Genomic DNA, 26,432 nt, shown 5'->3' with positions numbered 1-26,432 from the left:
GTGTTTTTGTCTCTCATTTCTTTCCCCTCCTCTTTCTTTTTAGTTTGGGAGATTAAATTCAACTCTTAATTCCCACAGTATTTTTTTGAGCTGTTTACTGTTATTGATTTTTCCATATCTTGCATTTGGTAATACTGTTTTACTCAACAATGTTAGTTTAATTCTTTGGCTGTGCTGAAATTGCTTTGGACATACACATGATTAACGTACCTCTTTATTTATTTATTTCAAAATATCAGATTATTGGTCACTTTGGGCAAGCTGACAGCACTGGCAAAAAGTTTTTGTTCTGAGTTAATGTTGTTTTGCATTCCTTCATTGCTGATATATAAAGAATTTTCAGAAGTAGGATAGACTTAGATTTTTTTTTTTTTGAAGCAGCTTTGGTTTGCCTGCAAATAATTTAAAGCTGTACTTCCCTTGTATCTAAAGCAGTGAATAAATTTAGTGTTTTAGGGTTAAGAATACATTATTTCTTCTACCTCTTTAAAACACTGCCGGTGCTGTAAATTTACCATGCTCTGCTGCTATTCTGAATTTTGATGAATTCCACATTTAGTCACTACTTAAAGCATATAGATATCTGAAGTTTGTCTATAATGCATCTTTTTATAGAAATTTCTGAAGTCTTGCTAATAATGACTGTACTTGGCTGCTGTATTGCCAGCAGTGATTTTATGTAGCTGCAGTTCAGGGTGCTCTCTGTCCTACGCCAGCCCTGTCACAGTTACACCAGTGACATGACTTTAAAGCTGTGAACTGAAATTCGCTGTGATGTTCTCATTTTTTAATAAACTACCAGAAAAAGCTGATCACTGAGTGATGAGTGGCAGCTGACTTGGCTGTGCATCATTACAATCTCAGATTGGATCGGATGCTTCTCTGGAGGCTGTGCTGCTGGGGAGGGCCAGGTTCCTAAATCCGTGTCAAATACTGGTACAGAGCTTTTGTGTGCTCTACCAAAAATCTCTGCAGAATCAGCCCTGCAAAGGGCAGGGATTGGATTCTCCTCTGTCTGAAAACCGATTTTATTTCCCAGCTGCACAAGCAGTGTTTTTCCAACTGTTTCTGCTCCATGTTAGGAGAATATTTTTATTTTTGAAATTTATAGGGCAGACACACAAGGTCCAAGTTCTCACACCCACTGCTCGGGAAACGCTTGTCAGAGATTGAGTTCTGGGTTTAGCTGTTCTGGAGACATTGTGTCAAGTAGGATTGAAAATTGACTCCAAGAAAATCCGCAACAGCTCATTGCTTGTTAGTGCTGGAGTTCATGCAGGCAGTCACACAAAGACATAATTATTGTATGAACAAGTTCTTCAAGCTGTGCTGGTCTCGTGTATTCTGCAGCCCTTGTGTTGCTGCAGAATTTGGTGCTTTTGAAATTCTGTAGTGACAGAAAAGTGTATTTTTACTTTGCAATTTCAAAGTGAGGACCATGGCATCTGTTGATCAAGAGAGAGTGACTTTACACAAGCTGTGCGTGGAAAGAATAGACCCAGAACAAAGCATCTCCTGCAACTACAGCAAGATGAAGGACTGTTCTTTATGTGGTAGGCTTGATTTCAGTGGAGACTTAATGTAATCCCATCTTTTGACTTCAGGCTCGTGGGTTTGGTTGTGTCTTGTGGCAGGGATTATCCACCCTGCAGGAGGGACAGCAGCACTGCAGCTTCCTGATCGTCTCCGTTCCTCACGGTCATGTTTGAGCATGAGCTGCCCAAAGGAGGGGAGGGTCATCTCCAGTGCTTCACTACTCCCTGCCTTTTGGACCTCACCATGTCTGCAGTTTTTAAAATGCTGCTTTTCAATAATCTTAGTGTTTGGGCCACGAGCTGATGGTGCTTGTGCAGCAGAAGGCTCAGGGAGTCTGTGCCTTGTTCCCTGCCAGGCTTTTACTGCAGGTGCTGTGGCCCATGGGGGCTGTAACGCTCAGCACTCACCTGGACAAAACACTTCCCTTGTGATTGCTCCTGGAGTGGTTTGGGGACCAGCTGCACCTGAAGATAGAAAATATTGATGGTGGCAGTTCCTGTGGTACAGACCTCTAAGTACCCTGCCAGCCTGTCAGATATGACATGTGACACACAACATGTGACACGCCTTTCTTTGCAATACTTGTGGGCGAGTACACATCCAGTTCATTTAGTGACTTGCCCAGGTTTTTTTATGTCATATCAGTGATTTGATATTTCATATGGGAGCCCTGTAAGTCATAGTGTAGACTATGCACTGCTAGGCAGGTTAGTTAAATTGGCAGTAGGGTGAATTTTAATATAAATTTTATGTTTTACTGGAAATACTAGGTAATTTCAACAGGAAGTGAATAATACATTTTTTTTATTAAAAACTCCCAAATATTTTGGGAATGTTGTGAAGATTTTTTAGATCAAAGCTGTTACACATTGTCCCACTGTAAACTCTTCTATAACTGTAACAAATGGGTACCATTTAAAGCCCTGCTCTTTCCTGCAAATAAATTAAAATTCAGTACTTGCTGATTACAATGAGTTTTTGAAAAGAAAAAAAATCAAGCATTCCAGAGCCAGTTTTATCTAATGTTGACATGAATTACATGATAAAGCTTACTCAAATTTCTCTGTCCCTGATTCCTGTACAGCCTTTTCTTTTTACCTCTTAAGGTCCCACCTTTGATTTCCCACCCCTTTTCACATTTAAGTCAGGACAGTCTTCAAAGTGGTGCTCTGGCTTTTGAGTAATTTGCACTAAATGGAGGCTATGCAGGAAAAAACATGTAAAATGTATTGTGTTGACACACAACTGAGAAGTTCTGTATTTGATACATGAAGTGGGACATTATTAGAGCTGTATCTGGAAGTCCCACACTCTCATTATTTGAGTTCAGTAAAAGCAGAGATGTAATTGCTTGTACCCTATTTCCTTATTTTTGGGGAGGCTCTCTGGTTCTTGTTGTACACACTGATCTCAGCTGGTGCTTTCAAATACCTGTTTTCAGTTGTCTTATTCAGCTGGATTATTTTTGAGGTGTTTTATGGTGAAACAAGGTGGTTGTTCCATACAAATATTAAAGGTGTTAGAGCTTGTTCTGGGAGATGTAGCCAGTGCCCATAATCTTAGATGTGAACACTGTTTTAACAATAGCATAAATCCTTGGAATCTACTAAACATTTTCTTTGGGAATGGTTGCCATTCGTGTTGTAATTACTGTTTTGATAGCACTAAATTATCTTGAGTACCAAGACTCTGAAACAGTTCTGTTATCCTTTCCAATTTTAAAACTGTAAAGAACTATTCAGGACAAAAAGTATTTGTAATTGCAATACTACATGGGCAGGTAGACCTAAAGAACCCCATTCTTTTTATTAAATGAATTCTAATCAGAGTTAAGCCATTTTTTTTCTTGGCAAACTCTGAGTAGGAGATAATATTTTTCCTAAAGAACTTCTAAAAGATTATGAGGGATATTATGCAGATGGATTGCTGCACTTGGAAACTTTTCATGTTCCATATGGCTTATCTGCAGTGCACTGTTGCTGAAAGGAGGCCTTCAGTCAGCTACTGCTGCTGCTGATTTATAATTTAACCATTGCAAGTACATGAAGATCTGCACTTGGGAGGCTGAGTTTGTAGCTCTGTGTGTTGTTATTTGGGTGAGGACTGAAGTAAAGCATTTATGTACCATGAAATACCTCTTTGAATGTTCTAACATAGAGTTTTGTTTTGCTCCATTTTACCATTAGTTTTGTTTGTTGGCAAATTTTTAGTCCCTGGAAGGACTATAAAATGTATTTAATTTATATGCTAAGGAGTAATTTGTGCTTCTTGAAGATGACTATCAGTCTATTTTGTCTTTTTTTTTTATTAAAAAGATCGAGTTAAACTGGCACTTAGTACTCTTTAATGGGAAAATCTAGTTGATGGTTCTGTCTGTAAAACAGGTAAAATGCAAATCTGCTCAGTGATATAAAATTTAATGATCTACTGAGTTGGATAGAAAGTGAAACAAAGACAAATGCATCAAAAAATTGGACTTTGAGAGCTTGACTAAGCTGTCACTGTGGAAGCAGCATTATCAGTGCTAATGGATTACTAATCATTTTAAGTCTCAAGGAGTTCATTTAGGACCAAGCAATCCAGCTCGTTTGTAGGTCAGCAACTGCTTTAAAAAGTCCACAGTACACAGATAGCGTTTCTCTAAAATCACAAATACAAGCATGAAGCTGCCTTTCCCATAGCTTCTAGTCCAGAGCTGGGTAATATTCTGGGGGTGAAGAGTGGATTTTATAGCCCAGAAAGTTCTAATTCTTTAGTAATTGCTTGTGGTTATCTACTTAAAATAATGTTTCACAGCAAAGATGCTTCAGGCTAGAATTTAAACTTCATGCCATATCAAGTCTAAAAACCTTTTGTATGTGTTATTTTATATAAATGAGAGTTTGAATCCTGAGTGCCATCTTTATCATATCTGGGAGGAATTTGACAGCTAGCTTTCATGTTTGGCAAGCCAGGGATACATGTTAAAATTTGCCAGATACTGGAAGTGGTCCAACATTTGAAACAAGACAGTGTCTTTTCTTAGAGTGGTTTATAGCAGGGACACTGATAAAATTTCAAATCATGAACATTTTTCATTTGTAAATGCTGAATACCTTTGCCTAAAATTGAACATAGAGCGTGGCTAAAAGGGCTCTTCTTTTTCTTTGTATTTGTATGGATAATCCTAGGCAGGCTTAGAAGTTTTTTATTTGTAAAACCCTGGAATAAGTAATTAATCCTAAACCTCCTTTTTTTTTCTCCATAGCAAGCTATAATATTTGGCCAAGAAATACTATATCTGTAGGAAACTTTAAGTACTGCACTCAGAATTTTTCATGTCCATGTATTTTTGCATAATGTCAATTATTTGCTTTTTAAATATCACTACTAATTGAGCACAAGTATGGAAACTATTATTTAAGTAAGCTGAAAGGAGAGTATGTCAATAGTTCAGATTTTCTTTAGCATGCAGTATTATGGTTGGGGAGCCTGCCAGAAAGATTGGGAAGGTCTTGTTCTTTAAGAAGTTAAGCTCTCCAAGTTGCTTAGCTCATGGAAATGTCTGTCATAATCTAATTTGGCCTCCTGTGCGTTTCAGGGAAGTTTTGAAAGCTGGGCACCACTCCTTCCCTGAGCTGGTTTGGGATGGATGTGTTTGTGGCTATAATTAGAATGTGAAATTTGAACTGATAGCGTGGCAAAATGTAATTGAAAATGTGTCAGGGATACTGAAAGGAGCAGTATTAGGGCTAAATGTAAGGAGCCTCCCAACTCAAAGGACAGGAAAACAGCTCCATAAGGAAATTTGCAGATGCTTCAGTGGTTGAAGTTGAGAATATTAATACAGCCTGAGGAAAATAAACTGAGCTTGTAAACATCACATAAAACAATACACTACATCTATCTGTGGAAAAAAAATTTCAGCCTACAGAAATAATGTTGATGAGTTTAAATAGACAAAACACCATTACTGAGTTGAATTATTTGGTTTTTCTCTGGCTGTTCTCGTTTGATGTTTGTGGGGATTCACTCCTGTTTGGATTTTAGACAGTGGTAAATTTGTGTACAGGCCACTGTAGGGTCAAGGTCTGACTCTGCAGAGCTGTGTTGTTAATTTAGAGAAAAGAAACGGCAATGATGATGCTTCTGTAGCCAAACTGACCCGCAGGAAGTTTAAAAACTAAAAATAGCTTTTGGTGACTAAGAATAGTCCTCGGGTACTTGAATATGTTTTATACATAATAGGGGAGACATAATGATATCTAAAGGATGAGACACCTTACCATTGTTCAGGCTGATGAAAGTGGAATATTTTGTGTTATAAAAGAAGAGAAAAACAGCCAGATTTTAGGCTCAGCTTCTTGGCAATAATATGTATCAGGAAGCAAATAATAAAACAATTGTCCTGCTTTCAGCAGGATGTTTCTCTGCATGCAAAGCCTGTAGTGATACAAGTGGTCCTTGCCTGCTGTGGGAAGGGAGCTGAGCTGCAGTAAAAGAATATGCCCTGCTTTGTCTCACTGATCTTTCATGTATTAAGAAAGAAAACTGGGTGGGAATCTGGTGCTGTGACTGCTTTATTTGTCCTTCTTTCTGTGACTATCACAGAAAAAAAAGGTGTGGCTCTTCATGTAGGATGTGACTGTCAGTGGTGGTGTGGCTGAGGTTTGCTGCTGCCAGCAGGGCTGGGCCAGTCCTGCTGCCTCCTCTGCCCACGCGTTGGCCACCCACCTATTCCTGCTGCAGATGAGTGTAAACCAGCAAAAACAAGTTAAATAAGGAATGGACAAGGAGAATTTTTTTTTTTTTTTTCGTTTTAGTGAGGCAAAAATACTCTCCACTATTGCATGGCATCTCCAGAGCATCAGGGAGCTTTCATCATTTATCCTTTTGATATCCATGGTGGAGGTGCCTACCAGAGCAGCATTAATACTTAGCAGTACTGGTAGGGCTTTTCCATTACTTCAGGCCTGAGGAATATTTACACTTTTAAAAGTTATGATATTTAAAACATATTTACTCCAAATTTGTGCTGCTTTGCAGCTTTTCCATGCTCTGATTGCAAGAGCAGAAGGAGAACTAGCCATAGGATTTAAGTGAAAGGGTTTGCCTTTTCCAGGGGAAATCACTTTTCATTTCAGTCTTAGTCAAATTTTGGACATGGTTTTCCCAGTGATTTGGGATGAAATACCAACAAAAATCCTCTCTGGCCAGCTCCAATAGTAAGTGCAAAAATAGAGCTGTTAACATGATACATGGTAGCTTTGACAGCAGCAACCATTTCCTTTTTGTGTAATATTACAAGAAACCAAACACTGAGTGTTTTGAATGACCTGACACTTTTTTACACTTCATAACACTTTCTACACATGAGGTCATCCTAAATTCTTGCTTTAAGGCAGAAAAATATCATTTCCTGACGTGACAATGAACATAATCAAGTTCTTTACAGTTCTGCCAGGGCTGGTAAGGAGCCCAGATCACAATATCAGAAGTCTTGGCTTTTTAACCAAACTCACTGATGGGAGCACAAGACCCACTGATTGTGCTCTTTAATCATCAGCAACGTTTCCTTTTGGAGTGGGATGGAAAGCCTGGGGTCTGGATGGGAGGGGCCAGCTGGGGGCTGTCACTTGTTCTCTGGAAGCAGGGCCCCATCCATGCTTATGGGTTCAGAGTTCCTGGTCCCCAGAGCTGCCCCTGAGCAGTGTCTGGAGCCCCTGGGAGCCGGGCTGGAACAAGCCTGGAGAAGGTGCTGCCTTTATCTCCTGCTCTGGGGGCTCGGACACCTTCAGGCTTCTGCCTTCCATGTGTCTCTGTTGGATTTTTTGGAAGATATGGCTGAATATCAGCTCTGCTTCCTCAAGGATCGAACAATAAATGACTTTATTGTGCTTTTATACTCTTTGCTATTTGTATTATCAGTTTCAGTAAAATTTATATTGAATCGTAGAGAGAAGCCAGTTATTCCTTTCTGTTGTTGTTTTGCAAGAAGCCCTTCTTCTGTTCCTTAGATGCTTCTTGCCAAGGCATGGTTCTTTTCTTAAATTAGCAAAATGCTAATTTTAATTGCAAAGTGCAATTAAAAACTACTTTGCATATGTGTGGGGAAGTTCAGGAAAATATTGGGGCTCATGTACCATGTGCTTGACTGCAATATTTAAACCCGTCATAGCTGGTCCAGCCATTCTCATACAATGTTTTCTAAGCTCTGCCATTCGAATCAAAATAAATCAATACTAGACTAAGAGTGGAATAGAAGCAGTTTACAGCTCCTGGTCATTCTGCAATATCAAGATGACCAAAGCTGTCTGGAACACTTGTGTAGTGACTTTGTGTGTCATAAAAATGTATTTTTGTGTTTCCTTCATTCTTTTAAAAAAGAGATTTCACACCTGCATTGGATCATTGTAAATACTTAGCATTATTTTCTGAGTGAAACCAGTGTTTTTCTCTCATCAGTTAGTGCAGCCTGACATCAAAGCTGCACAATCTTAGTTACTGGGGCACAATACAGTGTGTTGGCAAACATGTTGGAACAATTTCCAGTAATTTTGGCTAAGTCTTAGAGGAAGTGGAAAGTAACACAGATTTACTGAAAGGGCTACACATTCCCTTACATGATCTGGAAAACAAGACTTCACACCAGAAGGTAATTGCAGTGAGCATCCAATAACAAAACCTGAAATTTAATGTTCTTTTCCCCTCTTCCTGTGGTAATAAAAAATTATGCCTTATATCTATTAGTCTCCACTGCAAATACTATGATTTTGTTCTAAACAAGCTTGTGTATCAGAGCAGAGAAATAAAACTCTCTTCATGTTACACAAATTATTTGGTCTCACCAAATTTTTCCTCTGAACAGCCTCAAAGTTAATAACATTTTGATCTCTGTGTTAACATCTTGGAAATTGCTCAGAGAGCCGAGTTATTTACATTATTTGGAGAAACAACAAATTTTAGCCCTGGAGAATCTCGAGGGCGGAGTCAGCCCTTGTTTGTGGATTTGGCTTTGCCGGGTCCCCGCGGAGCGGTTCCCAGAGGCCGGGGCCGGTCCCCGCCGTTCCCCGCAGCGGGCCCGTGCCGGGCTCTGTGGCGGGGCCTGTGCCGGGCTCTGTGGCGGGGCCCGTGCCGGGCTCTGTGGCGGGGCCCGTGCCGGGCTCTGTGGCGGGGCCCGTGCCGGGCTCTGTGGCGGGGCCCGTGCCGGGCTCTGTGGCGGGGCCCGTGCCGGGCTCTGTGGCGGGGCCCGTGCCGGGCTCTGTGGCGGGGCCCGTGCCGGGCTCTGTGGCGGGGCCCGTGCCGGGCTCTGTGGCGGGGCCCGTGCCGGGCTCTGTGGCGGGGCCCGTGCCGGGCTCTGTGGCGGGGCCCGTGCCGGGCTCTGTGGCGGGGCCCGTGCCGGGCTCTGTGGCGGGCTCTGTGGCGGGGCCGTGCCGGGCTCTGTGGCGAGGCCCGTGCCGGGCTCTGTGGCGGAGCTGGCTCCCCTCGGCCGCGCCTGCCCGTGCCAACAGCTCGCGGCATTCCGTGCGCAGCCCTGGCCACCGAGCAGGAATGTTTTACTATTGTGTTACTGGGCACTGATAAAAGTTCGCAGGCTTTTTATGGTCAGGTCCTCAAAGTGGCACTTGGTGTTTTGGTGATAAGGAGGCAGAGCTCTGGCTGTTGGACCCAGCCTTATTATCTGTGACAGGGAACTGTGGCTTAAATCCCTCCACAATGACAGGAACCCCATCTGGAGTGACGGTTTCCAGAGCCTGAAACAGGAGATACTGAGGCATTTTCCTTCCTCAGGAGTCAAAGCAGAGTTAACCCCATTGTTAGCAAAAATGACACACAGTCACCGAGAGGAAGGAGGCATTTTTACATTTAAATCTCTTCCTTTTTGTTTAAATCGCAGGAGGATAATTTACCGTTGTGGGGGGATGAGTTGGCAGCATTACATTTAAAAGCTTTCACTGGATTGCTTTAGACTATCGAAAGGAGCTCTGCTGAAGCTCCTTGCTGCAAGACTTCAGTTGCCTCAGCATGTTTGTCGCAGGAGCTGCACTCTGTGCATGTCTTGCAGCCCTTTCTTTGCAGAGCCTCCGTGCAGCTCTGTCATCGTGTGCCGGGCACCGCGCACTGACGCCCAACGCGCCTAAAGACATTTGGCTTCTATTTCCAGAGCGCTGTGGGCTGCAGGGGTTAAGTGTAATCCAGATTACCCAGCGTTAACATTTTCCCTGCTGATATCAAAGTGTAGCAGACTGGCAGGCTGACTTGTTAGGAAGGGCTGCGAGAGGGATAACAGGCTCCGACCTTGAGAGGCCGAGCAGCCGGCCCTTGTATGGCCAAGTCCATTTACGTGTCCGGCTATTGGTTGGAGGAGCGGCATCAGAGCTGTGACAGGTGCTGGAGGAGCCTACACCTGTTTTCCCCATATGCTGATTTAGTGATTACATTTTTGTGGGAGTTCCAGATACTGTGTGGGATACGTGGAGCAAGCCAGGAAACTTGAGAAGGAATGGCAGCTTATGGTGAACTGTGATATTAAAGAATTTCAGGCAGCGGAATTGGATTTTCAATTCCTGCTTTCAAACTGCGGTAGAAATAAGCAGGATTTTGCATATATATGAATAGTGAGGAAGTAGTATGTATTTTTTATTGTACTAAAAATCAGTTGACAGTAAAAAAATGCTGGTGAATACTATGAGCTAAAATGTTTTGTAAATCAGAATTTCAGTGCATCATGGAAATTGCTTCTATAGGAAAACACGGGGGGTTTTTATGGCACTGGAAACGGCAGCTTGCAGATTTCTGATCTTCAGGGGTTTTAATGTAAAATTCATGGAATATAGATAATTTCTGACAGAAAGAAAGTATGCAACTCCCTCGTCCCTGTATGGTCCCACTGCTGCTTTATGTACGAATAACATATATCTGTTTAAAATTTTTATTGCTTTCCTTTTGAAACTTTAAAAAAAATAAAGATTTTTTTTTTTACAGGTAGTGCTTTAAATACTGTTTTGTTATAAGTTAGAGCTTGCAGAGAAGAATTTCTGATTGTGTAACAGGGTAAAAAAGAAAAACAAGAAATACAAATATATCATGTAATTTGGTCACGAGACCTGTAGTTTCACATCCTTTCTTTAATGGCTGGACTGTAGACAAGCTTGCCTTTTTTTTTTTTCCAGGGGATGTTGATGTGAGTTCTCCATCAGAAAACAGGAAGTAGCTCCATAAAGTTAGTCTGAAGGACTCTGAAAAAGCTTATATTTAGCAAACTAAGTCATTTTAGAGAGGCATTATGTAATTTCTTTTTTGCGGTTCTTGTTATCGTGCAGGATGACAGGAAGATCCTGTCTTTGTCAAGTTTCGAGATCGAATGTTACAGATATTGATGTCCTGCAGTTAGTTAACTGGATCAGAATTTTAGCCACTGTGTTTGTCACAATATAACTGTATGCTCTTTAAAATGTGAATATTAAAATTGGGAGCTAAAATCAATTCATTAAGATCCAGTAAACTGGCTTTTAATTACCAGTGAATACATTAACTCCTTTGCCACAAGCTTGAATGTTCCTTGTCAGGCAACTTCTCTCCATCAGCCAGTATCTAAAAATGATTTTGCATGCAGTGCTGGGAGATGAAGTGGTTGTAGGGGGAAGTTACCTGTGAGATGGAACCTGGGTGAACCTTTTCTCTTTGTGTACTTTGCCACTACCTTGAAAGACTGATTCTGTCTGTTGCACAGTGAGTTTTGTCTGTGAAAGTTTAATGTAGTTTCAGGGGCTCTGAATGATTCAGTAGTGTACAAAACTTCTTGGCAAGTTAGTATGATTTGTATGTGAATTTTCCAATTGTATTTCAGACCTTAAGAAAGAAAGGCCTTAATGGTTGTGAGAGCCCTGATGCTGACGATTACTTTGAGCACAGTCCACTATCGGAGGACAGATTCAGCAAACTAAATGAAGATAGTGATTTTATTTTCAAGCGAGGCCCTGTAAGTACTTTTATTTTATCTCTACTTTTTATTTGTTGATCCTTTTTATTAACTTCATTATTTAGGCTCTGAACAAGAAGGAACACAGAGGGTGCGACAGCCCGGACCCTGACACTTCATATGTGCTCACGCCACATACAGAAGAAAAATATAAAAAAATTAATGAAGAGTTTGATAATATGATGCGGAATCATAAAATCGCAGTGAGTACTAAAGTATGGTTTGTGCTTCTCTTACATGCATGAGAATTTTCATGGTGTTTGCTTACCACTGAAAACAACTTCAAAAACAAGAGGATGTAATGGCTTGAGAAGGGAAAAGGACTTCTGAGGAAAAATGAGGTTGTGATACCTGGTCTTGTTAAAATGCATTTTATTGTAAAGAATAAGAAGAATCATCTCTAGCTTGGGTTTTGCACTCCCAGTTTTTCATACCTTTGGAACACAAGACAACATTTCAAAATTTCACGAGCATACTGCATTACCTAATCCTACCTAAAATATATTTACCAAGATAGGTTTTTGTTGTGGGGTGTAGGATCATTTATTTACATCTTGTAGGTCTTCATCTGTCTGGTGATCAAGATTTTACAGTATGTGACAGCAGGCAAATAGAATTTTGTCATCTAACTAGTAGAATTTATTTTGCTCAAGTCTGGACATAGAAAGTTATTTAGATATTTAAAACCAAGGCTGCTGCAGAATGAGAGCCTCAAAAGATTGCTCCTCTGAAATTCCAACGGATACTTCCTTGAACACTGAAGGATATTTAAAAATTTTCTCCCAAGTGGCAACCCAGTGTGCAGCCATAAGTCACTTGGCTCCAGAACTTCAGTTTGGGGATAAAAGGAGTGGAAATGTTGCATGTTTTTTGTGGAGGTGTTCACGGTGACATTTAATTTCCACCTACAAAACTCAGTTAGTGTTGAGTATTACTAAGTATTTTCTAAGAAAAATAATACAGGGCTCTGGCACAGCCTTTGAATATTTTAAGAATGCAAATCGTGTAGCAGTTAAAGGAGATGAACTGGGTGGGTTAATCTGCACAGACCCTGGGGCACTTGAGTAGTGTCTCCAAATGACTGCTGATATTGGAAATCATTTCATCGTTCAGAGCCTAGGAGATCTCTGGGGACTGAACAGCAAACTGACAGTCATGACACCCAGCATCACTTCTCTTATGCTTGAATAAAGCCAATATATTTTGGGTTTTCTTTGTTTTGAAGATTTTGATATCCAACATTTCCGTGTTGAGACATCTTCGGGCCCCATCTCTCAGTATGTTACAGCTCAATGGGTTTTTGGGGAACAGCCCAAATGTCTGTGTGGCCATTAGTGTAAATAAAAAGGGCAACGTTATTTTTTAGCTCTACAGCTCTGTGTTTGTAACTCAAATTTGACCAGTTATGTTTCTGTTTCCAGTACTTCTGGGGCTGTATAAGAACACAGTTTCTCTTGTTCTCGAGCACTCATTGCTGTCAAAGGATAGGAATGAGGCAAAGCGTGAAGAATTCGGTCGTAACCAAATGAACACCATAGATGGGCAGACAGCCTTCATTGTAAGGTGTGGGGGGAGGCTGTCACTTATTGGTTCTGTATTGAGAAACCTACAGAAAAAATGTTCCAGCTGTTCCCTCCTAGCAGTGTGTTCAGCATACTTCAGGTATTTCCAGTTTAGTCTGAGCTGCTTGACAGTGTGCTGTGTAAAAACACCCTGGGTTTGGTAGATACTGAGTAGTTTCCAGTAGTTTCCCCTGAAAACAAGCACCAGCAGGGCTTGTCATTGGTTAGATACTGTGAATGATTTGCTAGCTTTGTGTTGTTCTGCTTCATTAATTTTTCCTTCCATCTGTGCCAAAAATTGATGATTATTCTTAGAATGCTTCAGTAGGGACATTGTTGTTGGCTCTCACTAGTAAGAGGTTTTGTTTCTTGTAGAGAATATATTCTGCTCTCTGAATTAGTATAGTTGTTGTTATATTTCTTGTATTATCTAACTTTTCATGCAGAAGTATCATTTTAAGTGATTTTTAAGCTACACATGATGAAATTGCATTTTTTTAAAGTGTTCTTGATAGGTCATGTGTGTTGGTCATTTGCCTTTAACCCCTTAATCACAGCTATCACCTCTCTCTATTCTGTCAATAAATACTACTGGGTTTTTGTCCTTAAATTGTACCTGTCATGGTTTTGTTTCCAGTAATTATGAGAGTTGTGAAAAAAAATAGTCCCTTTTGTTTCAGAAACCCATCACTGTCAAAGGATAGGAATGAGACAAAGGCCAAAGAAGTTAGTCATGACCAAATGAGTACCATAGATGGGCAGGCAGCTCAGCTTTTGATTCAATAGCTGTTGAATAACAAACATATATACTGCAGAAAAACAGTTGCCTTTTAAATAATCCTGTAAAATCTAGAATTAAAAAAATCAGATTTGCAAAAAAGATGGAATGGTTATTAAAGCAGGGGTTTGGGCAGCCTGAAATGTTTCAATTCAAGTTATTGAACTTTGTGATTTTCTAAAGATCTGTTTATTTTTTTAAACTGTTGAAAAACAAAGTGTTAGAGATTAATAGTAATATATTGGCAAAGTTATTACTAGAAAATGTTATTACTAACTTGTTCTTTTTTGTGTGATAATTGTTTGTAATGTGCATGTTTATGCTTAAATTTTGAAGGTTCAACAGTTCATTGATTTGTAGACATGTTTAGCTTGTCATTGCTTTGTAATAATCCAAATTAACTGTTAGATTTATTGTATTTATAAGCTTGTGAATTCATGTGAATACTTTTAGTTTTCTCTGTTTGAACTTTACATATTTGAGAAGTTTTGAGTAATTCTTTGGCACTGTAAATTATGTGATGTGTAAGAATTTAACACCATACTTTACAACAAATGGATGTTTTAAAACTGTAAGCTTAATAGAGTTTAAAAACTAACAGAATTAACTTTAATAAAAACCAACAAACTGCCGTGACAGAATTTTCTGATGTGCTGTTTCTGCAAACACAGTTAATGCTAACGGCGCTGTCTCCTTGTTCCTCGTCTTCTCTCCCGCAGCCCGGCTTGCCCGCCCAGAACTTCTCCATGTCGGTGACGGTTCCGGTGTCCAATCCCAACACTTTAACCTACAGCAACCCCGGGAGCTCCCTGGTGTCCCCATCCCTGGCTGCCAGCTCCTCTCTGACGGACACCACCATGCTGTCCCCACCCCAGAGCACCCTGCACCGCAACGTGTCCCCCGGGGCGCCGCAGAGACCGCCCAGCGCCGGCAACGCAGGTGAGGCCGCTGCTGCTGCTGCTGCTGCTGCTGCTGCTGCCCCTCCTTCCACACCTGGCCATCCCCTGCCAGAGCCCACAGGAGCCCTCCTGACTAACAGGCTCTCAGTGCTGCCAGTGCCTTTGCACAGCTCAAGTTTTGATGTACAGAATTCCACAGTACTGTCATGGGGCAAGTCAGTTTAATGCTCTGGCTTATTTTGATTAGGTGGAATGCTGGGGACAACTGATCTCTCAGTGCCAAATGGAGCTGGTACCAGTCCAGTGGGTAAGTGCAGTATCGTGTCTTTGTTATAATAAATAGTCTCGTGGTTTCAGTTTCTCAGTTTTTCAAAAGCAATTTTTTATTTTGACTCTTTGGAAAAAGGGTTTGTGGGAGAACAAAGGTCGTAATTTTTTTAGCTGCACTGTTATTGTCAAGTTTTATAAATTATTATCAGGCATTTAACTTTTTACTGCTGTGCCCTTTCCACTTCGGTAATATTTGCCTTTTTTATTTTAGTGGTTTTCAGTAGTAGCATGCTGCTGCTTTTGTGTTTCTCTACAGGTGTAATTACAGCATTCTAGAAACATCTTATGTTTGCCAAATCTGAACTATTGCACTAAAGGCAGCTCAGCTCAGTTCTCAAATTCAGTATTTGCAGGACCTGGATGTTTGATACTGGTTGTGGTGCCAATCAGAATGAAGCAAATACAGACTGTGTTGTTTGTATTGCCATGTGTATCTTGCTAATCATTTTCTAGCAATTACATGAAGAAAGCAATAAATCTTGGAAACTGATAGCTAGGATCTGTCTTAGTTTTGGATGATGATCAGAATTTCTTTTGAAAACAAATTAGAGATCTTGCCAAAAATCAAATCCACAATATTTTTTGGCCTTCAGTAAAAATATATGATAGCACTTTTTCATTTCAATGATATTTTGTCTCCCCTAAACAAAATTTAGCACTCTGATAGAGGGGCAGGCAGCCACTGAAATGTGTCGTGCCACAGACAGACAAAATAAATGACAGCTCACCCACTTTGGTCACATTCCTCCTGCGCCTCTGGAAGCCGTGCTGGCTGAAGGTCAGTTTTGCAAACACATCCAACTCCCCTTGGGAAGTGTTCATAGCATGGAATTAGAGAAGCAACTGTTGACCTTTCAGTGTTTGCCCACTGGCTACTTAGTGTGGCAGCTGGGAAAAAGTTCTTTGAACATCAAGTCAAGCAATTGAATTGATGAATAAAAAATGCTGCAGCTCTCCAAGGCTGAAAGCACAGGATTGACTTTCCACTCTTTATCCACTCCTTGGCTATGTGCAGCAAAGATATGAAATATTAAAGAGTGGTTTCCATCAGGTAAGCAAGATTTTAAATGGAGGAAGCTTCCTCAGTTGAAAAAAGATTACTATTTTTAGAAACTGTAGAGGTCAGATGTTGATTTCCATAGAATTCTTCAAGTCAGACTAAATAAGTTTATTATCAGGCTGTTTCAGGCCTCTTTTCCCAAATCAGGCTTTATTAAGAGAAGCTTCAGATTTAAGACTCCTTCCTTCAATAAGCAAATAAAACAGTGGTTACAGTGCTTGCTATAGGGTATCAAACTCTAGAAATGCCCAGTTACAGCAGCCTGGGGGACATATATAATGCAGTAAAGTGTTTTCCTCCTTGCATTTATTAATAGTTTATGTAAAAAGTCAAAATGCATCACTTATCTCTTACTTTGCAGAATATCACACCCAAGATGTTATACATATACCCACTCACTTCTAGAAAGGTTTGTCATGCAAGTGAGAGTTGTGACTGTACAAGAACAGGGGAACATCTTTAGTGAAACTCAAATACCTGGTTAACACCAGAATGCTAAATTAGAGGGGTACCCAAAGTTGTCAGAGCTCCACTTGCTGTAAGTTCTGGCATAAAAACTTTGTAACTATTGACAGGTGCACAGGAACCTCAGTTACAGCCACAGTCAAGAATCATACGTAACCAGATTGACTAAATCTGCTGTCAACTTGAGCTTGACAGCTGCTGTTGAAATGTATCTCATGTTAATTATGTCTGCAGACAATAATGGTTTTAGTTTCTTGCTGCATTTATTGTAGAATTCACTTTTTTCTGCTTTTAGCTTCCAGGTTGGTTTTTTTTTTAACTTCTCAGGGATGGAGAATTCTCCTGTGGGTTTAGTGAAAGGTCACATGCCAAATTTGCAGCTCACAATTTATAGGAGTGATGTCAGAGGTAAAGATGGAGTACTGGCATATCCATATTCCCATATATTCTCTTATAAATAAATAAAGGAAAACTCCATCTTCTTCAATATTATGAAGTTCTTGGGAATCTGAGGTTTTTGTTCTCATTTTCTTGAAAGACACTTACATGCCTTTATTCCTTAGTAACAAGCAAGTAAAGGTTATCTTGCTTATTTGGGACCCAGTTCAAACAAAGATGTTGCATAAAATGGCTCATATTGAGTTCACACAAGTCCTTTTCTCAAGTCCTGTGTAACTTGATTGGAATGGAAATGATTTGCTTTAGCAGTCAATCTGCCAACTTAACAGTTTTTCTGTGGAAAATAACTTTGAGTAAAAATATCTGCATGTTGTAGCAAAGATTGGTAGGTGGTTTTTTATATCCAGAACAGAAAATTTTGTGATCACTTTATAATACTGAGAGCTTACTTCACATGCAGCTGTCATAACTCTGAAAAAGCATTTTCATTTTGTAATATTTTTAAAATTCTACCCACCACATAAAAAACATTTGCTGAAAATTTTTACTTGGCAAATATACCAGTTTTGAGAGGGAAAAAATGTCCAGCATTATAATGGAGTTTGCTCTAGAGCTAATTTATTTTTTCTGTTAATTAGATCAAATGTTTCTGAGCCAGATCATTGATGATCTTGTTGCTCCCTGGTCAGTGTTCAATGGGCATCAAACGTGCTCCAGGAGGCTCATAGCACCGGGATGGGGAGAACACTTCAGGCAAAGCAGAGCCTCATGTGCCCAGACACAGGGGAGAGTTTCTTTGGCTTAGGGATGGATGGATGGATGGATGGATGGATGGATGGATGGATGGATGGATGGATGGATGGGTGGGTGGATGGATGGGTGGGTGGATGGATGATGGATGGACGGATGGATGGATGGACGGACGGACGGATGGATGGACGGATGGACGGATGATGATGGATGGATGGATGGATGGATGGATGGATGGATGGATCGATGATGGATGGATGGACAGATGGATGATGGATGGATGGATGGATGGATGGATGGATGATGGATGGATGGACAGATGGATTATGGATGGATGGATGAGGGATGGATGGATGATGGATGGATGATGGATGGATGAGGGATGGATGGACGGACGGATGGAGGATGGATGGATGGACGGATGGATGGATGGATGGATGGAGGATGGACGGATGGACGGATGGATGGATGGATGGATGGATGGATGGAGGATGGATGGATGGAGGATGGACGGATGGATGGATGGATGGATGGATGGATGGATGGAGGATGGATGGATGGATGGAGGATGGACGGATGGACGGATGGATGGATGGATGGATGGATGATGGATGGATGACATTCCAGTTTGCCATGAGTTCTGCATTGCTGTGTTCCAGTAGATTGGTATCACCCCATGAAGGATCCCCAGGTTCCCAGTGAAATGCACTTGCAGTGACCTTGTGCCATCCTTGAGGACACCAAGAACCAGAAAAGCTCAGAAGCAGCACCACAGTTACTCAGTCTCTGCTTTTTCTTCCACACCTTTCACGTGTGGTGTTGAGCCAGAACCATGCCAAGGACCTGAGCTGGTTTTCAGTGCCAAGGCTGCATGAAAACCATAAACCTTGAAACCTAAGTTCTTCCCAGTTCCAGGGGATTCTTAAGGAATTTTTGGAAGTGGAGACTGTTTATGATTTCACAAAGACACAGTATTTTCTGTCTGTACATTTCTGTGTCAGTGAAATAGCCCTTCTGATCAATAATGCAGATTAAGGACACAGTTAATCTTTTGGAAAAGAAGAAAAAAAGAAGAAGAAATTCTCTTTCCTCTGACATTTTTACCAGGAGAATGGATAAAAAGATCTGGTCTGCTTGAGTACTGAATTTCTCCTCTTTGTTCCAGAGCTATATGTTCTCTAATGTCCTCACTAATCTTTAGGTTCTAAGAATGTGAAGTAACCTCAGGAATACTGATTTCCTTTGGAGCAGAACTGAAGGGTATATCTGCTGGAAAAGCTGTGTCTGGTGAGCTGTTGGATCTCTGCTAAGAGTCAGTGTAGATCATGTGTGGTCTTTTATCCTGGCCCGAGGAGGGGTTTTGCAGAGGTGCCACTGACAGCTTGCACACACCTGTAAACTGCTTGGAGTTGCCAGAAAGGGATCAGACAGAACTGGGAATAGCCACACCTGTAAATGGTTCCCTTTGTCTCGAGGGCTTGGCTGATGGGGGAGGATAAAAGAATCTCTGAGCTTGGTTTTGCACAAGTCTGAATCTGCAGCAATCTGGAGTGCACCAGAGGCTTCAATAACAGAAAGGCTCCCTGTGCACACCTTTCCAGTCGAGTTTGGTCTGTGAAATGAGAGACACCCCAGCAGGGGTGTGCAGCTGACTCCTGAAAAACACCTCTTGCAGTTTCAGGCAAATGTTCTGCAATGATGCTACCAGCATCATCCTTAAGAAAGCAGCTTTCTGCTGCCTCTGCCCCACTCTGCCATTTCCACCATGTCCCTTTGCCAGCCTATTAAGCTGCATCAGCTCCAAGCCTTGGCCCTGTGGGAGAGGACCACCCTAGGAAAGCAGCTGCAAATAAACCCCGAGAGCACGTTCCTGCTTCAGGCTGTGCACTCCTGTGCTATTTCAGGGCTGGCCTTCCTCTTCAGTGTGACAGGTAGGAGCAGTCCCAGGCAGTGCTTCCCTGGTGAGAGCTCCTCACTTCCCAGCTGTGTGACTTCAGAGGCAGGTTCCTGCCTGCTCTCAGCAGTGTCAGGCCATGGTGGCTTTGCCTTGCTCTGGTCCCTGGCAGGACACAGGGCAGTGCAGCAGGCAGGGCTTCACCTCCTCCAGGGAAGGGGCTGAGGCATCCCTGCCTGAGGAACGTGCAGCCTATGGACTGCTACAGCTGCCAGGCTCTCCTGAAGGAAAGGGACTTCTGGGAGTGGGCAGAAAGGCAGCTGTTCCACAGGGTGGGAGCTGAACCTCTTCCTTTGCTAACAAAGGCTGATCCATCCTTCTCTCTCTGATTAAATCAGCTCACAAGAAATGAGTGGCTGAAGTCGGCATTAAAAATGTGCTGGCAAGAAGAAAGAAAGTATTTGATTTTTTTTTTTACTGTAGCTCTTTCTCCTTGGAAACCACCCATCTGCATGACATGAGGTCACTTCAGCCCCTGAACTAGCCTTGGTTTCAGTTGAAATTTCATATCTTGCTATGTGTGTTTGTTATCTTAGCAAAATTTCTGATTTACTGGGAGGTACATGACAATTCTGGTCAGAATTTGCCACACAGAGAACAAATTATTAATCTCCCAGCTGGGTTAAAGTAAATCTCAACATTTACATAATGTCCCCTTGGCCAGGATACACTGCCACATCCCAGGTTGCTGTAAACATGTCATTCCTCTCCTCCTTTCTTTGCCACTCTTTACATGGGCTTTTAATAGACACACAGAAATCAGCAAGTTTAGGAAGTAAACTGATGTAATTAACTGCAATCTGTCTAATTGACAGAAGACCTAAAGGACATCCAGTTGCTGTTGGTGATATTTCACTCAGCTACAAGAGCAATATGCCTTTATTTAGGTTTGCTATTGCATTCTGAACAATAACCACCCCTTTAAATTCTAAATATCCTTGAAAATTCTTTCTCCTTTTATGTAGCTGTAGGCAAAAGAAAATTTCCAACAACCTGGGAAATTAGCTCTTTTTAAAGTTCTGTAACATGACTAAGCATTCCCTTGACATTTAGTCATGTGTATTTCTTTTTTGCTGCCTTCTAATACCTAAAGTACTGCCTTAGAAGCATAAATCTTACATGCTAGACATATTTCAAGACCTTATATTACTATCAAAGGTATATTTTAACTCTAATTGTAGTATTATCTGAGGTATTGATTTGTAAAGATCAGTAGAAATACATTTATATCAGATTCCTTGAGATATTACAGTAAATTCTTTCCAAAGCTAATATAGAACTGGAGCTTTTTGAAACAATAGTAGAATCAGCAGTGAGTGCTGCACAGAGCTGAAAATGGCAGGAATGGCATATGCTGTTTTTAATTTGCACTTGAATCTGTCATACTAACCCCAAAGTAAACAAATTGAGCAACTCATGCACACAGAAATGCTATTGTTGGTTTTACTTGCAATATGTCCCCTTGCCCAAGGTTCTTCATGTAAATGTTTTCCTCCAGTAGATCTTATCTGGCCTCCTGATGCCTTGTGAATCAATGGCTTGTTGCAAACACAATTTTCAGTTTTCTTCTAATTGGGTGATGTCTGTTGGCTTTTATGATGTCACTGGAGGCATAAATATTTATTTACTACAATCCTTACTTTTGCTTAATCTTACATGGCTTAGCTGCTTGTCCACAATTATTCCAAAACTGTGTATAACTGTGTTCAGTCTTTCTCTAAAATGAACAACAAAGAAACAAACAAACAAAACCCAGAAAACCAAAACCAACAAAAAAACAACAACAACAAAAAAACTACCACAAAACAACCAACCCCCCCTCCCAAAAAACCCAAAAAACCCCCAAAAAAACAAAAGACCCACACCAAAAAAGAAAGATTAATGGCATCAATGCCTGTAATTTATTCCTTGAGTAGTAATAAGTACATGGAGTACTTTCCAGCCACGTGTGTTCATTGTTTCAGCTGATGTGATTTATATAGTGAAATATGAGTCTGGCTCATGTAATTGAATGCTGTGTCTTGGGCTGCAGGACAGTAAATGAGATTAAGCTGTATTATGTCTCTGAAGGCAGAATATCCAGTTGGTATCATGGGTGGGATGTCACATTTCACTTCAGAAAAGGTGTTGCTTCAAAAGTAAACACTTTCTGACTAAACAAGAAGTAAGCTAATGTACGTTGGCAGGCTTTGTTATCATCAAATCTAATTAAATTATGATTCATATAATTGAGAGCTTATATTTGCATTGGTGTCTGTTTTCCAAAGGACTGTTTTGAACATGCTTTCACGTCTGTTTTAAGGAATTAGAGTTAAATAAAACTCTTCCTTCGGAACTAAAAATGGTTGTATTTTTACACATATGTGGGATTTTATATTCTGCTCCGATTTCCAGTTTGAAAACATTTTTATACATAAAGTATTGTCTTTGGGGAAGATCTATAGCAGGTGGGGTAGGAACAATTTCTGTATTATATGAAATAGTAAGTAGAATTTATGGGGTTATTAAGGCCTTGGTTTGGCAAAGGGCTGTGTAGTTGCATCATCCTGTACTCATTATCTTTTTCTGGCTCCTGACCTTGCTCTAAGAAATACCACACATTTAGTTATCCTTTCACTCTTAACTGGTAATTTGATTTTCTTATTAGATTATTAAAAGGAAAAAGGCTTGAAGTTTCATACTAAAAAGGAATATTCTGCACTCTTATTGCAGCCCCAGCATATGATCCTTCAGGTGATCGATACAGACACTCCAGTGTTTGCTCAGTGTTCAGTGCCAGCTCTTTATCACAAAGGGCTGCTATTGGATTCATACCCATAGTATTGCACACTTAGGAGATTTTTTTATTACTGTTTCTCCCATTTTAATTTATTCTAAACACTCCTTTTGAGAAGTGCTCAGCCTTTTGTCAGAAGAAATGCTTTGGCTGCCCTGCTGCCACCTGATACTGCGCAGAGCAGGCAGTGGCAGAGAGTTTGTTGTTTTTGACAGCACCACTAAAAGCATGAAATGTTTCTGAAGGATTGGCAGAGCCCTGGAATAAGGGCTCAGGAAATGACTGGATTGGGTGTGGAAGAGAGACACTGTCCAGATTTAACACACGGGCTACCGAAATACTTGAACCAGAGGACAGGAAATGGAATCATAGGATGGCCCAAAGTGTACAGAACCCCACTGTTTGTACAGAGTGGGATTGTTGGGCAGCTTAAACCGCTCGGAACTCACAGCCCTGCCTTGGAAAGGTGACACTGACAGCCCCAGTGAGTAATAAAATGCTATTTATTGTTGCATTAAAGCCCAGACTTTACTTCCATTGTAACAGTAAGTTCTTTAAATGCTCTGGCATTTTTGCTGAAAATGGGAGGTGCCATAACAAAGTTTCAGATATAATTTGGTGAATATTATGCCATTTTCTGGCATTTTTCCTCCCTAGAGTGTTTGCAAATCCATTTAATTTTTACTCTGTCCATTGTGTAGGATGTCTCTCAGTCTCTGCAGGCTGGCTGTAGCTCATGCTGCTCTCATTTATAATGGATAGGAATTGATGCATAACTGTGTTAACAAAATCAAGATTCTACGAAAACCATCTCTGTTTCAGGAACCTTAAGAGTAGCACAGAACTGAATTTCTCCTTTTGGCTTGTTGGTTTTTCCATGTGACCCAGCTGTGGAGAGTTTTCTCCTACCAGTCAAGAGTATATTTAGCTCTAGTGTGTATTCTCAGCTCCAGCCCAACTTTTCAACCATTCCACCTAAATTTTATCTCTAACCTAGAAGCATCTGAATAAATTCTGCTGTTTTCTGCTGAGGGATGTAGATCCTTTAATCACAAAATCAGTTTTTGCTGTGGTTTTTAATACAGAAGGAAGAATGCTGACATTAAAAACTTTACTTTCTGCTGTGTTCCTTCTTTCCCCCATAAGTTCTGAGTTAAAAGTCATATTCCCATACCTCCTATGCAAATGCTTCAGGAAAGTACTAAATTAGAATGACTCCTCCTTGCTCCGTTAACCTTGGAAAACTCAAGGGACATATCAGATCATCCATGTATGGTCAGGCTTTTGGCACAGTGGGAAATGCACATAGTGAGTAAATCCAGAGGAGGCCTCCTCACAGCATCCTGGTGAATTCCCATCGAGGTTCTCAGTGTGCCCTGGCTGAGTATCTTGGTGGTACCAGGCACCTCCATGAAGTTCTTTGCCCTTGCTGAGACATGTTGCTGTTCTTCCTTCTTGCTGTGCTTTTAAAGGCATTAAAGATGTTGCTAAAGAAGTTAGAATGTGACACTGACAACTTTCTTATTTTAATTGCTTTTAGATTAATATGTATTTAATGCAATAAAATTGGATTGGGCATAGGGGCCTGTTCAAATTAGAATAATAGTGCAAAATTCATGCCAGCGTGGCGCTATGGGCGATTAAGAGAGAATTTCCCACACAGTGAACTTTGTCTCCCTGATTGTGCCTATAAAAGCTGCTTTCAGACCTGCAGTGTTAGTGCAAACAGAATCTTACTATGAATTGTGTTTATTTATACACACACAGGTTCTGTAGGGTGAACTATGGGGTTCCCTGTTGCAAAATTCTCCTCAACAACTTTTTTTGTGTTTGCAGCTGAATAAGGTTTGTGTATTTTGGGAATTGTTGCTATAAATATGTTTCTGTGATTGGAATGTGGCTTTAAAGTTTTTTCTGAGAAATATATTTTGGTTAACATGATTGGTGCTTCTGTCAGGATGGGAAAATAGAATACTGGGCACTTGACTGATTTACTGCCTTGGTGCTGTTTTCTGGTCAGTTCTGAGTGTAAGCTGAGGCCTCTGCCTTGAGCGTGTTCAACTATTGGAGATTTCAGTGCTGAATCCTGGACCTGTAGGATTTAGCTTTTCCAATTCCACTTAAAATGAGTACCAGGAGTAAGACAAAGACTTTGTTAAACCTATGGGCATAAATGATGTGTATATCTGGAATGAATTTGAAGGGAAAGGATTTGTTCCCCTCATTGTTGCTAAATATAATTATCAGACAGTATGTATTGATACTGAAATTAGTCCTACATGTCATGGAGGTATACGAAGAATAAATTTGAGAAACAGAGACTTTAAGAGCTGATCTTTTGTTCTCACAGCAGCAATTCAGCGTAGTCCATGCTCTCTCTGTGGGGGTGGGGACCAAGTGGGGTTGTGCAAAACCCTCACTTTTCTGCAGGCTCAGCCTGGAGGAGCTTCAAAGGGCAAACGAAACACAACGGATGTTATTAGAAATAGTTCTTTGGCAATTTGCTCTTCTCAGCGTTTAAGCTGCCACAGCGTGCCCTTGAAGTGATATTCCCTTTCCATATTGATCCTCTGGTCAGAGTGGTTTGTGTTTGTTCAATTGTTCAATACTCAGCCCCTTGTGGGAAGTTTGTTATCGGAAGTTTTACGAAATAAATATTTCATAACTGCTACGTGAGCACCAAAATTTTGTTTCGTCCTTCTCCTCAGTCTTACGGTCCATTCGTTTTTCCTCTTCCAGGAAATGGCTTTGTGAATTCCCGAGCTTCACCAAGTCTACTTGGTACCAGTGGTGGTGGGAATGGCCTAGGCAAAGTCATGCCTACAAAGTCCCCACCTCCACCGGGAGGAGGAAACCTTGGCATGAACAACCGCAAACCCGACCTCCGTGTCGTCATCCCACCCTCCAGCAAGGGCATGATGCCACCACTGGTGAGTTCAAACATTTAGAGTTCTGGGTCTGGCTTTGTGGAAATGGGCTGTTCTGCCCACAGGCACAGGGAGAAACTGTCTCACCTGCTTACCATAGGGTACAGGAATAGAGGGGTGTTTGTATTCTGAAATGCCACTGATGAAAATCAGAAGTACAGATTGTGATGTGGGGAGAATTCAGCTTGTAAGGCATTTTTACAGCTGTAAAACAGCAGTCTGACCTGAATGTGGTAAGAGCACAATCATAGAGACAGGGCCGGGGTGTTTTGATCTGACATCCCTCTGACTTGGTACTGAGAACTCCGGTGGTTTGGAGGATGTGGGTTTTAAAAAGGGTTATCCATTATTCTGTGGAGGAATGGCTGATCTTATTGGTGATGTGAGCTCTATTAATGTGCCCTAAAGCACATTTTGTACCTGTTTTTCCTGGGTCGTAATGGCTGTGGGATGTGAAGTGCAGCCTGTGTGGTGAGGAAGGGCTGAGAGCAGCACTGCTGTGATGTGGCACCGTGGAACGTGCCCTTGCCTGTCCTCGGGGCTCTCGTGTCCCCAGCGGGGCCATCAAAGGGCACCGAGTGCTCTGCAGGGCTGCTCTGCTCTCTGGCATCTGGCACCAGGGTTTGTCCAGCCAGGCTGGGAATAGCACACGGGTTTGTGTCAGCCATGAGGCAGCCACGGCCTCAAGCCCAGAACAGGTCTTGCAGGAAGTGTTACTGGGTTTTTCCTTTAATTTACTTGGCCAAATCCTTTGGTCCTCGTTTTTTGCTGCCATGTAGAAATTTTCAGTGTCTCTGTGGATGTTTTCTGTATATGGAAGAATGGGCCATAACCAGGAGGAGCAGGATATAAACAACACAAGTACTCTCTGTATAATTCCTATTTGTCTTTAAGCTACAACAAGTGCTTACATTTGTTACTGGTACTCATGATGAATAATGCCAAATTAATCCAAGTAACAAAAGCTATAATTAGCCTCAGAGTAATGATTCTTGAAAAAAAAAAAAGGTTTTTCTAGGAATACTGAAGTGTAGG

The 26,432-nt window shown here is 41.1% G+C and overlaps 1 protein-coding gene across 8 annotated transcripts in view; it reads left to right on the top strand.

The window, feature by feature from the left end:
* MEF2A (myocyte enhancer factor 2A) overlaps positions 1 to 26,432 on the top strand; it is an 81,990-nt gene that overhangs the window by 44,166 nt on the left and 11,392 nt on the right. For 3 of the 8 annotated variants that reach the window (XM_071441244.1, XM_071441239.1, XM_071441241.1), the window contains exons 4-7: positions 11,563 to 11,712; positions 14,557 to 14,776; positions 14,984 to 15,043; positions 25,210 to 25,400. In XM_071441244.1, coding sequence (XP_071297345.1) covers positions 11,563 to 11,712; positions 14,557 to 14,776; positions 14,984 to 15,043; positions 25,210 to 25,400 — 621 coding nt within the window. Of the gene's footprint in view, positions 1 to 11,365; positions 11,498 to 11,562; positions 11,713 to 14,556; positions 14,777 to 14,983; positions 15,044 to 25,209; positions 25,401 to 26,432 lie in introns of all 8 variants that reach the window. The other 5 variants (XM_071441245.1, XM_071441242.1, XM_071441246.1 and 2 more) reach the window with 3 other exon arrangements.

Source organism: Agelaius tricolor, unplaced genomic scaffold, assembly GCF_023055355.1.
Source record: "Agelaius tricolor isolate 1412-34295 unplaced genomic scaffold, bAgeTri1.0.p SCAF_16, whole genome shotgun sequence".
NCBI classification, from domain to species: Eukaryota; Metazoa; Chordata; class Aves; order Passeriformes; family Icteridae; genus Agelaius; species Agelaius tricolor.
The sequence above is the reverse complement of the archived record's forward strand: the minus strand, read 5'-3'. Positions and strand labels throughout refer to the sequence as shown.